Below are 14,442 nucleotides of genomic sequence, written 5' to 3'. Positions count from 1 at the left end.
AACGACATTAGACAAGATCAGTGAAACTAAGAGCTGGTTCTTCAAAGAGACAAACAAAATTGATAAACCTTTAGCAAGACTCGCCAAGAAAAAAAGAGAGTACTCAAATAAATAAAATCAGAAATAAAAGAGGAGACATTACAACTGATACTACAGAAATACAAAGGATCATAAGAGACTACAATGAACAATTATACACCAACAAATTGGACAACCTAGAAGAAATGGATAAATTCCTGGAAACATACAACCTTCCAAGACTAAATGACGAAGAAATAGAAAATCTGAACAGACTTATTAATAGTAAGGAGATTGAATTAGTAATCAAAAAACCTCCCAACAAAAGTCCTGAACCAGACAGCTTCACTGGTGAATTCCACCAAACATCTAAAGAATTAATGCCAATCCTTCTCAAACTCTTCCAAAAAATAGAAGAGGGGGAACACTTACAAACTCATTTTATGAGGCCAGTATTACACTGAAACCAAAACCAGACAAGCATGCCACAAGAAAAGAAAATTACTGGCTAATATTCCTGATGAACATACATCCAAAAATCCTCTACAAAATGTTAGCAAATTGAATTCAATATTACATTAAAAGGATCAGACACCATGACCAAGTGATATTTATTCTAGAGATGTAAGGATGATTTAACGTATGCAAATCAATCATTGAGATAAACCACATTAACAAAATGAAGGATGAAAATCATATGTTCATTCAATAGATGCAGAAAACACATTTGACAAATTTTAACATCCACTTATGATAAAAACTCTCAACAAATCACATATAGAGGGAACAAACTTCAATATAATAAAGGCCATATGTGACAAGCCCACTGCTGACATCATACTCAGTGGTGAAAAGGTGAGCGTTTCCTCTAAGATCAGGAAGATGACAAGGATGTCCACTCTTGCCACTTATACGCAACATAGTATTGGAAGTCTTAGCCAGAGTAATTAGGCAAGAAAAAGAAATAAAAGTCATCCAAATCAGAAAGGAAGAATAAAGTTGTCACTATTTGCAGGTGGCATGACATTACATATAGAAAACTCTAAAGACTCCACAAGAAATGTTATAACTACTAAATGAATTCAGTAACATTCCAGGATACAAAAATCAATATATAAAAATCTGTTGCATTTCTATACACTAATAACAAACTATCAGAAAAAGAAATTAAGAAAACAATCTCATTTACAATTGTATCAAAAAGAATAAAATACCTAGGAATAAATTTAACCAAAAAGATGAAAGATCTGTACACTGGAAGCTATAAGACATTGATGAAAGAAATTAAAGAAGACACAAATAAATGGAAAAATATTCCACACTTATGGATTGGAAGAATTAACATTATTAAAATGGCCATACTACCCAAAGAAATCCATAAATTTGACACAATTCCTATTAAAATTCCAATAGCATTTTTCACAGAAGTAGAACAAATAACTCTGAAATTTGTATGAAACAACAAAAGACCCTGAATAGCTGAAGCAATCTTGAGGAAGAAGAACAAAGCTGGAGGCATCATGCTCCCTGATTCCAGAGTATATTACAAAGCTATAGTAATAAAAGCAGTATGGTATTGGTATGGTATAAAAATAGACACATAAATCAATGCAACTGAATAAAGAGCCAATAAACCTATTCATATAAGGTCAATTAATTTACAACAAAGGAGCCAAGTATATACAATGGGGAAAGAACAGTCTCTTCAATAAATGATGGTGGGAAATCTAGACAGCAACATCCAAAAGAATGAAACCGGACCACTATCTTACACCACACACAAAAATTAACTCAAAATGGATTAAAGACTAGAATGTAAGACCTGAAAGCATAAAATTCCTAGAAGGAAACATAGACAGTAAGCTCCTTGATCTCAGTGCTGGCAATGAATTTTGGGATTTGACAACAAAAGCAAAGGCAACAAATGGAATAATAAGCAAGTGGGACTACATCAACTAAAAAGCTTCTTCACAGCAAAGAAAACCATCAACGAAATGAAAAGGCAACCTACTGAATGGGAGAAAATATTGCAAATAATATATCTGACAAGGAGTTAATATCCAACGTATACAAAGAACTCATACAACCCAATAGCAAAAAAACAAAAAATACAATTAAAAAATGGGCAGAGGATCTGAATAGACATTTTTCCAATGAAGACATACAGATGGCCAACAGATACATGAAAAGATGCTCAACATCACTAATCATTCAGGAAATGCAAATCAAAACCACAATGAGATATCACCTCACACCTGTTAGAATGGCCTATTATCAAGAAGACAAGAAATAAGTCTTGGTGAGGATGCTGAGAAAAGGGGACTCTTGCTCACTATTGGTGAGAATGTAAATTGGAGCAGCCACTATGGAAAATAGCATGGAGGTTCTTCTAAAAATTAAAAATAGAACTACCATATGGTCCACCAATTCCACTTCTGGGTATTTATCTGAAGAAAATGAAAATACTAAACCAAAAAGATACATGCATCCTGATGTTCATTGCATCATTATTTACAATAGCCAAGATATGGAAAGAACCTAAGCATCCATGGATGGATGAATGGATAAAGAAAAGGCGGTGCATATATACAATGGAATATTATTTAGCCATAAAAAAAGGAAATCCTGCCTTTTGTGACAACATGGTTAGACCTTGAGAGGTGCTTGCGCCATCAGCCCGCGATTCTTTCCCAGACATGTCGGGAATAGGAGAGTCCTCCATTGGGGAAATGATATTTTCCTCCACCAGGGCCTGCAGGAGGCGCTGCGTCAGAGCACCAAAGGGGCACCCATCTTCTGGCTGCTCATGCTGGGCCTCAGACTTCTTCAGCAGGGCATCCACATCTTTAGTGTCCAGTTCAGTCAGTGGCCCCATGAGGCCTTTCTTCTTGTCAGCCACGGCTGCTGCCCGGGCCCCGTCCTTCTGCTCCTCCAGCAGGTCCTCCTGTGCCCAGCGTTGAGTGTATACATAATGCTAAGTGAAATAAGTCAGACAAAGACAAATACCACATGATCTTACTTACATGCAAAATCTTAAGAAAAAAATTGATCTCATAGATACAGAGAACAGATTGGTGGTTGTCAAAGGTGAGGGGCGAGGGTAGGCAAAATGGCTGAAGGGAATCAAAAGGTACAACCTTCATGTTATGAAATAAATAAGTCATGGGGATGTAATGTACAGCATAATGACAATAGTAATAAAACTGTATTGCATATTTGAAAGTTGCTAAGAGAGTAGATCTTAAAAGTTCTCATGACAAGAAAAAAAAATTCTTAATTGTGTATGTTAAACTAGGCTGTTAACTAGACTTATTGTGGTGATCATTTTGTAATATATACAAACATTGAATCATTAATGAGTACACTTGAAACTAATATAATAGTATATGTCAATTATACTTCAATAAAAAACATTGTGTACCAATGTTGATTTCTTAATTTTGACAAACATACCACAGTAATATATCTTTGCAAGTTTTGTATAAATGTAAAATTATCTCAAAATAAAAAGTTTATTTTTTAAAAATTATAGAAATTGCAAGCTGGGTTTAATTTGCTCTCACATATGCATTATTCCTGCAGAAATATGTATTTGGATACGTGATATTATTAAAGATCTTAAAAATCTTTAAACTGTACATACACCACAAACCTTACATACCCCAGAGCAGACCTTATAATTCTTAGAGATTTGAACACCAGTAGGATTTGAAATTCCTGGGGAAATTTGAAAACTACATGAAATTATTTATGCGAAGCAGTCTGCAAAGTCTCTTGCTCATCATAGATATGCAATACACATGATCTCCCACTACAAATTTTTGCTTAGGAAGTTAGTAAATGCTCAATGAATTTTAGCTACTACCTTTAATAAACATTTTATTGAAATATACATATGGAAAAGTGCACAGAATCATATACGTACAATTCAATGAATTTTTACAAATTGAACCCATGAAACCACTACTGAGGTAAAAAAAGTGAACATTACCACCATCCAAGGAAACCCCTCATTTTCTCTCCCAAGCACTATCTCCCCACCCCACGTTGACCACTACCCTGCTGTCTAACAGCATAGATTAATCTTGCCTCTTCTTGCACTTCACATAAATGAAATAATGCAGTATGTGCTCTTTTATCTTTGGCTTCTTTCATTCAACCTTACATTTATGAGGTTTACCTATGTTGTTGCATATAGTCCTGGTTGTTCATTTTCATTGCCATATAGTATTCAATTATATGAATATACCACATTGTATGTACCCATTCTAGTGTTAATGGACATTTGGATTGCTCTCTGCTTTTACAAAATAATACTGCTATGGTATTCTTCTCGCTATGGTTTTCTCTGAGGCACATGTGAACACATTTCTATTGCATGGACTTAGGAATGGAATTGCTGGTTCATAGGAATTGCTGGTTCAAATGTTTCTTGTTATTGTCATTCTGTTGTTATTTTGTACCAGGTATTTTGCATTCGTTGTATATGATCTCACAATGTTCTTGTGAGGTGGATGAGTTCCTCTGCTATCATGTATAACTTCCAGATTCTATTTCCTTACTTCTCTGCTGAGGTGAATAGGCTAGATCTGTCATTCGCAAACTTACTTGGCTATCTCCAACTGAAAGTTATGCAGAACTTAAAGGCTGTAGGTGTGCAACATCTCACCAGGATGTAAATATACAGTGCTGGCGGTCCAAGACAAGGACATACAAAAGCCAGCAATAGCTGGAGAAAATACTGGTATGGTATAATCTGATAAAGAACCACCTGTCAATCCTTGAGGGGCCCCTAATCCTTTGGTGCTGTGTACATGATGACCAAGAGAGCAGAGATTCCCTTAAAATCTCTTGCCATGCACACACAAGTCAGGACAGAACTAAAGCAAAGTCCTGACTGATTTGGCCAGTAGATAGAATGAGCTACTTCAAGATTTACACAGTTTATTTCTTATACAAACAGCAAATGGAAGAGGAGTAGCCAAAGTTTCCAGCTCTCATAGTCATTGTCCCACACACCAAAAAGGATGACATCAAAACAAAGGGGCCAGATGACTGGAACATGAGTTGTGGGATATCCCAGTGCTGAGAAGCCAACTCAAGACTACAGCTAATTGGTTCATATTCCGAAGCTCTATTTTTAAGGGAATGAAGCAGAAAGCCTTATACCTCTTCAGAACCCCAGAGGCGATAAAAGAAAAAAAACTCTCTCATTACAACCTCCCAGGAGAGACAGAGAGGCAAATAGGAGATGATCTTGTAGAAGTTGTAGGTCTCCATCATCTCATGTTCTGGGAGGATCACAAGGTATTCAGTCAAGATTCCTAAGCTATGGTTCAAGCCTTTGCCTGTATGGCCTGTGCAAATAAAGGTAAGATCATCAGGGCACCAAGACAGAACAGCTCCTCTATGACTCTATCTTCCAACCTTTCTCATATGCATCTAAGAATTCATTTTAGCAACATAGGCCACCCCATTATGACTCTCAGAAGGTTATCACGCCTACTTGGAGGATAGACCACAGTGAGGCTCCCCTTCCAGAGCCAAGTCTGTTAAATATGTCATCCGGGTGCAGCAAGAAGTGTTGGAAATAACACCTACCCCACCTTGAATGACTGTCAGTAAGTCCTGGGGATTAAAATTGTCCATTATCAATCAGGCTACAGAGTTTAAAACAATAAGGAGTCTGTGAAAAATAAGCAAAAGTGTCCAACAATAACAGGATAAGGCTAAAGGGAATCAGATCAGTGTCCAGAATGTCAATCTTGTTCTGTTGTTTCAAGTGGAGACTGTTCCTTTCTGGAGTCAGCAGATATTGTGAACTTCCTGAGAGTTCTTAGTTCAAGATTTTTTTCTTGGTCAGAAGTTAAGTTGTGAGTAATGAATGCAGCCTGGGGTCAATTGGCCAGATGCTCAGTGGACAAGAACTGAGAAAGAGAGAGAGAAAGAGAGAATTAATGGTCTCTCTCCCCACCCTTGACCATCCAGGGTCAAAGGTATTCTCTCCCTACCATCCACGGTTGTTCTCTTTCCACAGCCACATTATCAGTATGACCAGTTCCTGCAGCAATCATTTCACCATTTTTCCAGTCCCCTCAATGTCTTAAATCATATCCCTGATCTTGTGCCTATGTGGCTCAGCGGTTTTCTTTTTTATATTCTTCATACATTCCTAGAACATCTACTCCCTGACACATGGGCCATGCCATGAGGACAACCTTAGGAGTGGTAACTTCATATTTATGATCATTATAATCATTATCCATAATTGCCCAAATCCAACAAGCATAGCTGACCAGCCATAGAAGCACTACTTAGAATCACTCAGCCCTCCTCCTGCAATTCTTCTTTGCTGCTCAAAAATTCCAGTAACCCTGTTTCCCAGGGATGGGAGTGCAAGGAAAAAAGGTAGAGTGAGGTTTACTGAAGCCCCCAAGAAGCCTAAGGTGGTAGCACAGCCCCCACATCTGAGACGGCCTCATCTGGAGGGAAGCCAGCCACTTTTTCATGTAACATGTAAAATGCCTAGCTTACTTTTCCTGTAAATATATCACTTCCATTTAATAGTGGATGTTTGTTGGGCAATATCCACTTTGTTGGTGTTCTCATTTCTGACCCATCCCATGGTAGGGATAGCAGGATGTAACGACTCTGCTGTCACTTTGTTAGTCTCTCAGAGTCTACCAGTGTCCAATAACAAGCCAGTAATAGTCTCTCAAATGGGGTATACCAGGTGTTCATATCAGGCAAGCCCTGTGTGTAAAACTTGTTGTCTAGTGGCCACATCTTTCTTTCACAGTTTCCAGTTTGTATAATTGTCAACCACTGATACTTGTAGCACAAAAGGCTCCTTACGGTTGACTGGCCCAAGTGGAAAGGTAGTCTATACAGCTTGTGGGATAGTTTCTTTAAACGCTCCTGTTTATACTACCTCTTTAATCAGGACAGAGATCTTCCTTTCTACCCCTTTCCCTTTCTCTCGTATCCTATACTGTTCTACTGATACCACATGGCTGGGCTAGGGGAGCCAGGTGGGCTCCCGGTTGCATACTTGTCCCACTACCACTGTTCTAATTGTGAGATTTACCCCACTGGGAATGTCCCTTATAAGCAAGACAAATATTACACATACTTAACACATATATTCCCACAATGCATTCAGCAGTATCAGTTACAACCATGTGACTATGTACTGGCCCAAAAGGGTCCACTCACAAATTACATCAGTCAGTTGTACCATCTGAGAGTTATTTCCAAATCCAGTTAAAGTAACTTTTCAAATATGTCCATGGGTGCTGCCCAGCACCAGAGTGACTTGTGTCCCAGCATCCAAAAGAGGTGAAAAGGTTTGGCAACCTTCGTTGCCAACAAGTCCCCAATACACCTTGACCAGTGAACAAGGCCTTCAGTCCCTCTTAGGGAAGAAGCGACCCTGGCCTTTGGCCTACTTCTGTTTGCTCTTGAAAAGGGCAAGTCTGGATACAGAGGTGGTATTGGAGTTGATGTATCAACACTAATTTGAACAGCACAAACTTCAGCAAGGTTTGCTTGATCCTCCTCCTGTTTGTCCACAGTAAATGCCAAAGCTGGCCAGGGATCCTTCCCTACTACAGCCAGGATGCTACTACAGCAGGATCCCTACTACAGCCAGTCCTATTATGTTTTGGTAGTGAAAGAAATTTTCTCTCATGGATAATTTGGAGGACCTCCTGCCATAATAGCAAGGTCCACACAATCATACAGTCTAGAATTTCAATTGGTTTCTTTTTCCCCACATTAACCTGAAAAGCATTTTCCTAGTCCTGTGTCCAGGCTTCTATTCTGGTACTTTGTTGCCCAGGAGCTAAATAGTTTTTCAGAAGCTATCTCTGTGGTACAAGAGAAGGTTTTATTGTCCCTGATAGCCTAGTGGTGCCAACTGAACAAACCAGTCAATCTGACCATGGATGACTATCTCATCACCTGAACACTCATGTCCTCCATTATAAATCCAGGCTCAGGTTACAGTGGCGGAAAGAGACCATATGTCCAGGTCATTGTAGTAACGGGAGGGGTTGTGATTTCTGAGGAGGTGGGACAGGGGCTAGAGCTGGGAACTCAATATCTCCCTCTCCAATCACAGACTCTTGTTTCTCAGGCTAAGTTGAGACCACCAGACATTTGATATAGATTTCTTGTAGCCTTCACTTTCCCAGACATTCCTTACCCTGTAGGGGAAGAAAAATTTTTCCTTCTTCCCTTCTAGCTTCTTTCATAGGCCTAATAATTAAATTGACATAAAACAGATTAACAGGATCAAAACAAATTTAATTTTATATGTAAAGGAGCCCCATAAAAATATAAGACTCAAAGAAGTGACCAAAGTAGGAAGCTTTTATACCTTTTAGACAAAGACAGAGTAAATTTGTGAAGAATTGACAAGACAAATGGGTTTGGACTCGAGGTAGTAAATTAGTGAAGAAGTAACAGGTTTTGTTTATACAGCTGTCTTGGCCCTAAATTCTCTACTCCTGGTGATAAGGCTGCCTTCTACCTTCCTAGTACAGAGAGGGTCCCTTCACACGGGAGATTTCAGGGGGAGGAAGGAGGATCAGAGTGTCCTTCTTACACCAGCTGTCTCTCCAGTAACTTTAATTCACAATAATTAATATGCCCAAGTAGCATATTTTGAAATGGCATATTTTGCTCCCCTTCACCTCTATCCTGTAAGATATCAGGCTCAGGAATACACTGGAATGTTTTCATAGATATTTAATCACAGTGATAGTGAACTCCGGGAGCTACCAGTATATGTGTTCCTTCCTCTATAAAGTGAGCCTAGAGCCTTGTTCCATTCTCAGCCAGAAGTTGGGAGTTTGCAGGGCCTCCCTCTCCTTCTTAAACCTCCTTTCTGTTGTTGCTGGGCAAAGAAGGGAGGACAGAAGGAAGCAAAGACTGAGTGAGCTGTTTGTTCAGAGATGATTGGTTAGACCAAGTGCAGATGCCTTGGGCTGTCAGGGATGTGATTGGCTGCTCACCTCTTTTTCCCATACTCCATCTCTCCCTCTGCAGAGCTTGGGGCTTGAGGGAAGGGGAGGACTAGGAGGGTCCCCAGGACAAGTGTCAGCTCAATCTAGGAAAGCTTGCTGAGGGTCTGTGCTCCCCTGAAGCATAAAGCACATTCTTTTCTGGGGTAACCACCTTATCCCTCTCTTCTCTTCAGGCACTCTCTGATCACAAGGCTGGACACACTTTCTCCTTTCTCAGGGGGAAAGGGAAAATGAGAAGACAGTAGAAAAGTCTCTGCCATGGCACACTAGCCACCTTGCATGTATCTACATTGGCCATGTAGGCAAAGGCTTCAACAGCAGCTAATCTGAATCTTGGTTAAACGCCTTTGGTCCCCCAATAACATAAGCTGATGGGAGGCCTATGACAAACTTCCATAAGGCCATCTCCAACTTTCCTGCCTATCTCCCCTAAGAGACTGTCATAAGACAATTTCTCATTGGCTCCTGGGTTCTGATGAGGTATGGGGCTTCCTGTCTCATCTCCTTCAGAATAAAGCTGAAGAATATAAAACCACTTAGCTGAAGTTTAGAGTTGGCTCCTCAGCACTTAGGTATCCACAACTCACACTGCAGTCATCTGCCTCTTTTATTTTGTTGTCATCATTTTTAGTTCGTGAGATGAGGACCTAGGAAAATGGCACTTTTAGCTACTCTTCCTTTTGTTGTCTATATAAATAACAAGCAGTCTGAATCTAAAAATGGCTCATTATTTTGAAGATAAATACATTATATTCTTCTGTGTCCCCAGTCTAATAGTTTTAGCAATACTCCCCATGGGCTTGGGAAATCCCCAGCAACAGCCAAGCCTGGACTAGTTCCCCAGCTAGCCCCCTATGATCACATGCCTAGGAAACTGAGGAGCGTTCTGGTAAAATCACTCACCTGCTTGGAGTGACTCCAACTCCATGGTCCCAGCCTTTCCTTGGGCCCCACGATCATGTCCGAGAATGTATAGGCGAGTCGCTGCTCAGCAATCTCTCATAGTCCCCTCAATGGCCATTCTAAACCTTTACTTCTCTCTTCCACCCCTCTTTGTATCACCCAAATACATACCCCTATTTAGACACACCCACCTTTAGAAGGCATGCTGCCTTCACTGCATCTGGGGCATGAAGTCATCGCCAAAGTAAGAAAATAGAAAAATCAGTTCTTGGCTTTTGACTTTGAAAATCCTTGATCTGGCCATAAGGCAAACTCTTCCAGAATCCTAAGTGAACAGTCAGAGTCAGTTTCTCCTTTCAGACTAGATTGAATTTTCTTAATATAAAAAGAGGGGGAAAGTCTCAAAGATAAAGCAAATAAAGCTTAGATACCACTGTAAACTTTGAGAACGGAGCCTATAGCTTGCTAAAACATGGGCTGAGACTCCAGAACTCCTAGATTAGTCTGAATATTGAAAAAGAGAATTAAATGGTGTTTTCCCTCCCTAGTGTAGAGGACAGGTACCTGGCAAAGTCCCAGAATTCCCTGGTGTATCACAGTTTGCAAGAAGAAAGAAGAAAGGTCTGTGTAGTATCTAGGCAAATAGACCTGCTCATAATTTTCTGTAGTCAAGAGCAGTGCAAAAGCAATGAAATATTTCCCAGGCAAGAAAGTTGAAGTGATTTTGTGATCATAACAAGGAAGATCTATCACTGACTGGCATGGACAAATTACCAGAGGCCACACAAGAATATATCTCAATATGGATATATAAAAGCATAGAGTATTAGATACCTAAATCTGCATCCTCCCTCTAGAGCATAAATACAACCCTGGTGAAAAGTGGAGGGTCAAAGGTGAAGGAGTCCTTAAATAGCTGAAATCAAGTTTCTACCATTCTGGTGTGATGGAGATGAAAAAGAAAAGATAAGTGTTAGAAAAAAAAGAAAGTAACATTTCTTAAACCCCTAAGTTGGTGGACTTGGTTTTGTTCTATTAATATAGGTAAGTTTAGAAATAGTTTTAAGTGGAAAAAAATAACAAATTTCTAAGTAACCACATCCATGCCCCAGAAGACAAGACTAAGGCTCCTACTGCCACCTAGTGGCAGTGCACTTTAAAGGGGAGGCTTCCTTCACTTCTGAGTGAATGAAATGCTTTCTTCCTACGTTCCAGGGTGTTTCATACCCTTATATTTCTACACATACCATCCCCTCTGGCTAGAACCGTCTTTCCCCACACCTTGTCCACCTGATGAAGGTGAGGTCCCATTTACGTTTTATGTTTCAATTCAAGTATTCCTTTCTCTATGAAGCTTTTCCTGTCCTCCCGTTGCTGGTGCCCCACCATCAGCAGAAGTGAAAATAACCTCTCCTTTCTTTGCGTTCCAATAAGTTGGTACATATGTCTACATAACATCTAGACCAATTTCTTACCGTTATTTGTTCCCACATCTGCTTTCTAAAAGACTGTTAGCTGATTCAAGGCATGAAGCTAGGTTTGACTAACCTTGCAGTCCCAAAATCACAAAACAGAGGACAAACACAGAGTATGAAAGCTCAGGAACTGTTTGATGGCATGTTTCTTGGCTATATGGAGGAAAAAATCAATATCTTCTATCCGAAAAGTGTATAAATATATATACATATATTCAATTTTTAAGGTTTTATTTAATTACTCTTTTAACTTTTTTCTACTGATCATGCTTCATTTTGAAACAATAAGAGAATTGAAATCTCTATTATAAATATGTTTCCATTTCCCACTCTAATCATTTTGATGGTAGGTATTTAGCTCCTATGTGCTATGACTCCTTCAGGAACAATGGCTTGTATTATTGATGACCCTCTCTATCTTATTTAGGGAATTCAAACTTAAATTTCACTTTATCTAACACTAATGTAGCTATTTCTGCTTTCTTTTAATGTCATGTGCTCCACTCACTTGTGAGATTAGGGAGCAGAAAAATACCCAGAGTTTCCTACAGAAATATTTGAGGCGGGGCAGAGAAGGGGTTTCCCACATCAACTCAAACTTCTTAACAAGTCAATTATCAGAGCAAATTGAATCTTAAAGAGATAAAGGAATTTAGCTACTCTTACACAGCTAGGAAGTAGAAAAACAAACGTCAATTCCAAAGCCCATTATCTTTCTACTTACTAGGCCCCCTTATCTTCACATGTCCAATGATGTCCTCCATGGTCACATTATATTGGATCATAAAGTCTGCCATGATGCTTGAGCTAGAGAAGGCAGACTGGCCTTGCAGTGATGAGTAGAAGATGATACAGATATTGGCTTTTCACTTTTCAATCTTGGTGGATGGGAGCAAGTCAGCTTCACCTGTATGGACAGGGTGGGGTAGCATGGATGGTATTTTGGTCTGAATATTTTGTCTACCCAAAATTCATATGTTGAAGTCCTAATCCCCAAAGATGACAATACTAAGAGGTGGGTCCTTTGGGAGGTGCTTAAGTCATGAGGGTGGAGCCCTCATGAATGGGGTTAGTGCCTTATAAAAGAGACCCCACGGGAATCTCTGCTCCCACCATATGAAGACACAGAGAGAAGACACCAGCTATGAACCAGAAAGAAAGCCCTCACCAGAAGGCGACCATACCAGCACCTTGATTTTGGACATCCAACCTCCAGAACTGTGCGAAATAAATTTCTGTTGTTTATAAGGTACCCAGTCTGTGGTATTTTATTATAGCAGCCCAAATGGACTAAGACAGAGGGCTTTCCAGACAGGAAACCAGGTAAAGGGACCTCAAAAGGGGCAATATCTGGTGAGGGTGAGAAATAACCCCCGCACCAACTGCTGCTCCTCCTGCCTACAATGCCCTTCCACTTGCCCCAATGCCATGCTCCTCCTGAAACCCTACAACCACCTCCTCATGCTCTGCCTCTTCCAGCCCAGCCTGACAGACCCAGGCCTCCCCTCAGCTCCCAGGCTCTGGTGGTCTGACCCTCACTCAAGACCTCACCCTGGCTCACTTGCCATCTGTCCTGGGGCCCAGTCTCTGGAGGAGTGTCACATTCCCAGGTCGACCAGGAGCCTGGGTCTCCTCCCAGAAAGGCCATGTGGTATGTGTTGTGGAGAGATCCAGACATGGATTCCTTACTGCTGTGGGAAATTGCAGTCTAGCAAGGTTCTCCTCTGGGATGGAATTTCATGTGTTCTCTTCCCCTGCTGCCTTCTAACTCTCAGAATCACATGTGGGAATAAGCCTTTTAGCACCTCATGAAATCGCAGATGAATTCCTGATCCTGGATGTTTGTTTAACTGGCCACAAGACCAACTCCTCTGTAATTTCAGTCCATTTAGACATTTTAGTCTATTTAGTCTCTATGCCTCCTACTTTACAGAAAATGGAAACTTGGGAATTCTGCTCCCCTCCCCTTCCTGCTATAGCTGTCAGGAAGCTTAGGGGCAAACAGAGCCCCAATTTTCTCTGAAGCCCCTGATTACAAACATTTTCTTGGATTCCTTCCTCTCAGAGGTCTTCATTCTGTTTTATCCCCACAGAATTGGATCTATCCTCTGTTTTTAACTTTTAAGGAGAAAGGGCTAGAGGTAATTGCTATTTATAGCTTAGGGCTTAAGAGTACATGCTCACAATTGCTGCTTCTGGAAGAGATGTAGGAACAAGAACTGAATTTACTCTCTCATATTTAAGAAACCAAAATAAGGACAAAATTTATGAAACAACTGATTTGAAGATCCTGGATATCAGGGAACAAAGGATAATGATGCCTGAGAAATGGGTAACAAATAAGGTGAGATCTGCAATTGCCCCAGCTTACTACCTTGAGGCACAGGGAGGTAGATCTCAGGTGGAACCCACAAGACTCCCTAAGTTGAGAAGATGGAACTGAAAGTGAATGAGGCCAAGGCAGATAGAGTTCACAGAACAGAGTAAGAAGATGAGAGAGCTGCACAGAGTAAAAACTCCAGAGACCTGCACAGAGGGTTCTCCTCAAGTATTCAGTTGAGTGCTGATCAGTGCATGCATGTGAGGAAGCTATCGGAGGCCAGGGAAAGAATAACTTCAAAATTTTGAAGGGAAGAATACCTGAGACTCAGCAAAAGTGGAAAAGTGTCTGTCCCTATCAGCCATCTGTAAAATCTTATGACCCATGAGGCATTGGTTAGAGTACACAGAAAGGATTTGCCTCAATATTTGGGAATAATTATCTGAGACTGACTGAGAACTGCTCCAGTCCTGCCTAACAAAACATAAAAGCAAGAACTGAAAGGATTAAACAGTTTCCTAGTAACTTAACTGTGTGCCAGAACAAAGAAAAAAGATATATATAGAAATACAAAAACAATCAGCACTCAACAAGGTAAAATTTACAATGTCTCAGAACTGATAAAAAATTTTCAGGCATGCAAAGAAGGAGCATACGGAGCAACAATGAAGAGAAAAATCGATCAATGGAAACTGAT

General features: G+C 40.1%; 1 protein-coding gene across 1 annotated transcript in view; it reads right to left on the bottom strand.

Moving 5' to 3' along the window:
- Positions 1–10,007, bottom strand: part of LOC106834224 (trophinin) — a 58,678-nt gene extending 48,671 nt beyond the window's left edge. The window contains 2 exon segments of the mRNA XM_070501749.1: positions 2,687–2,992; positions 9,951–10,007. Coding sequence (XP_070357850.1) covers positions 2,687–2,992; positions 9,951–10,007 — 363 coding nt within the window.
- Between the last annotated feature and the right edge of the window lie 4,435 nt (positions 10,008–14,442).

The sequence above is a fragment of the Equus asinus genome, chromosome X (genome assembly GCF_041296235.1).
Source record: "Equus asinus isolate D_3611 breed Donkey chromosome X, EquAss-T2T_v2, whole genome shotgun sequence".
Lineage (NCBI taxonomy): Eukaryota > Metazoa > Chordata > Mammalia > Perissodactyla > Equidae > Equus > Equus asinus.
The sequence above is the reverse complement of the archived record's forward strand: the minus strand, read 5'-3'. Positions and strand labels throughout refer to the sequence as shown.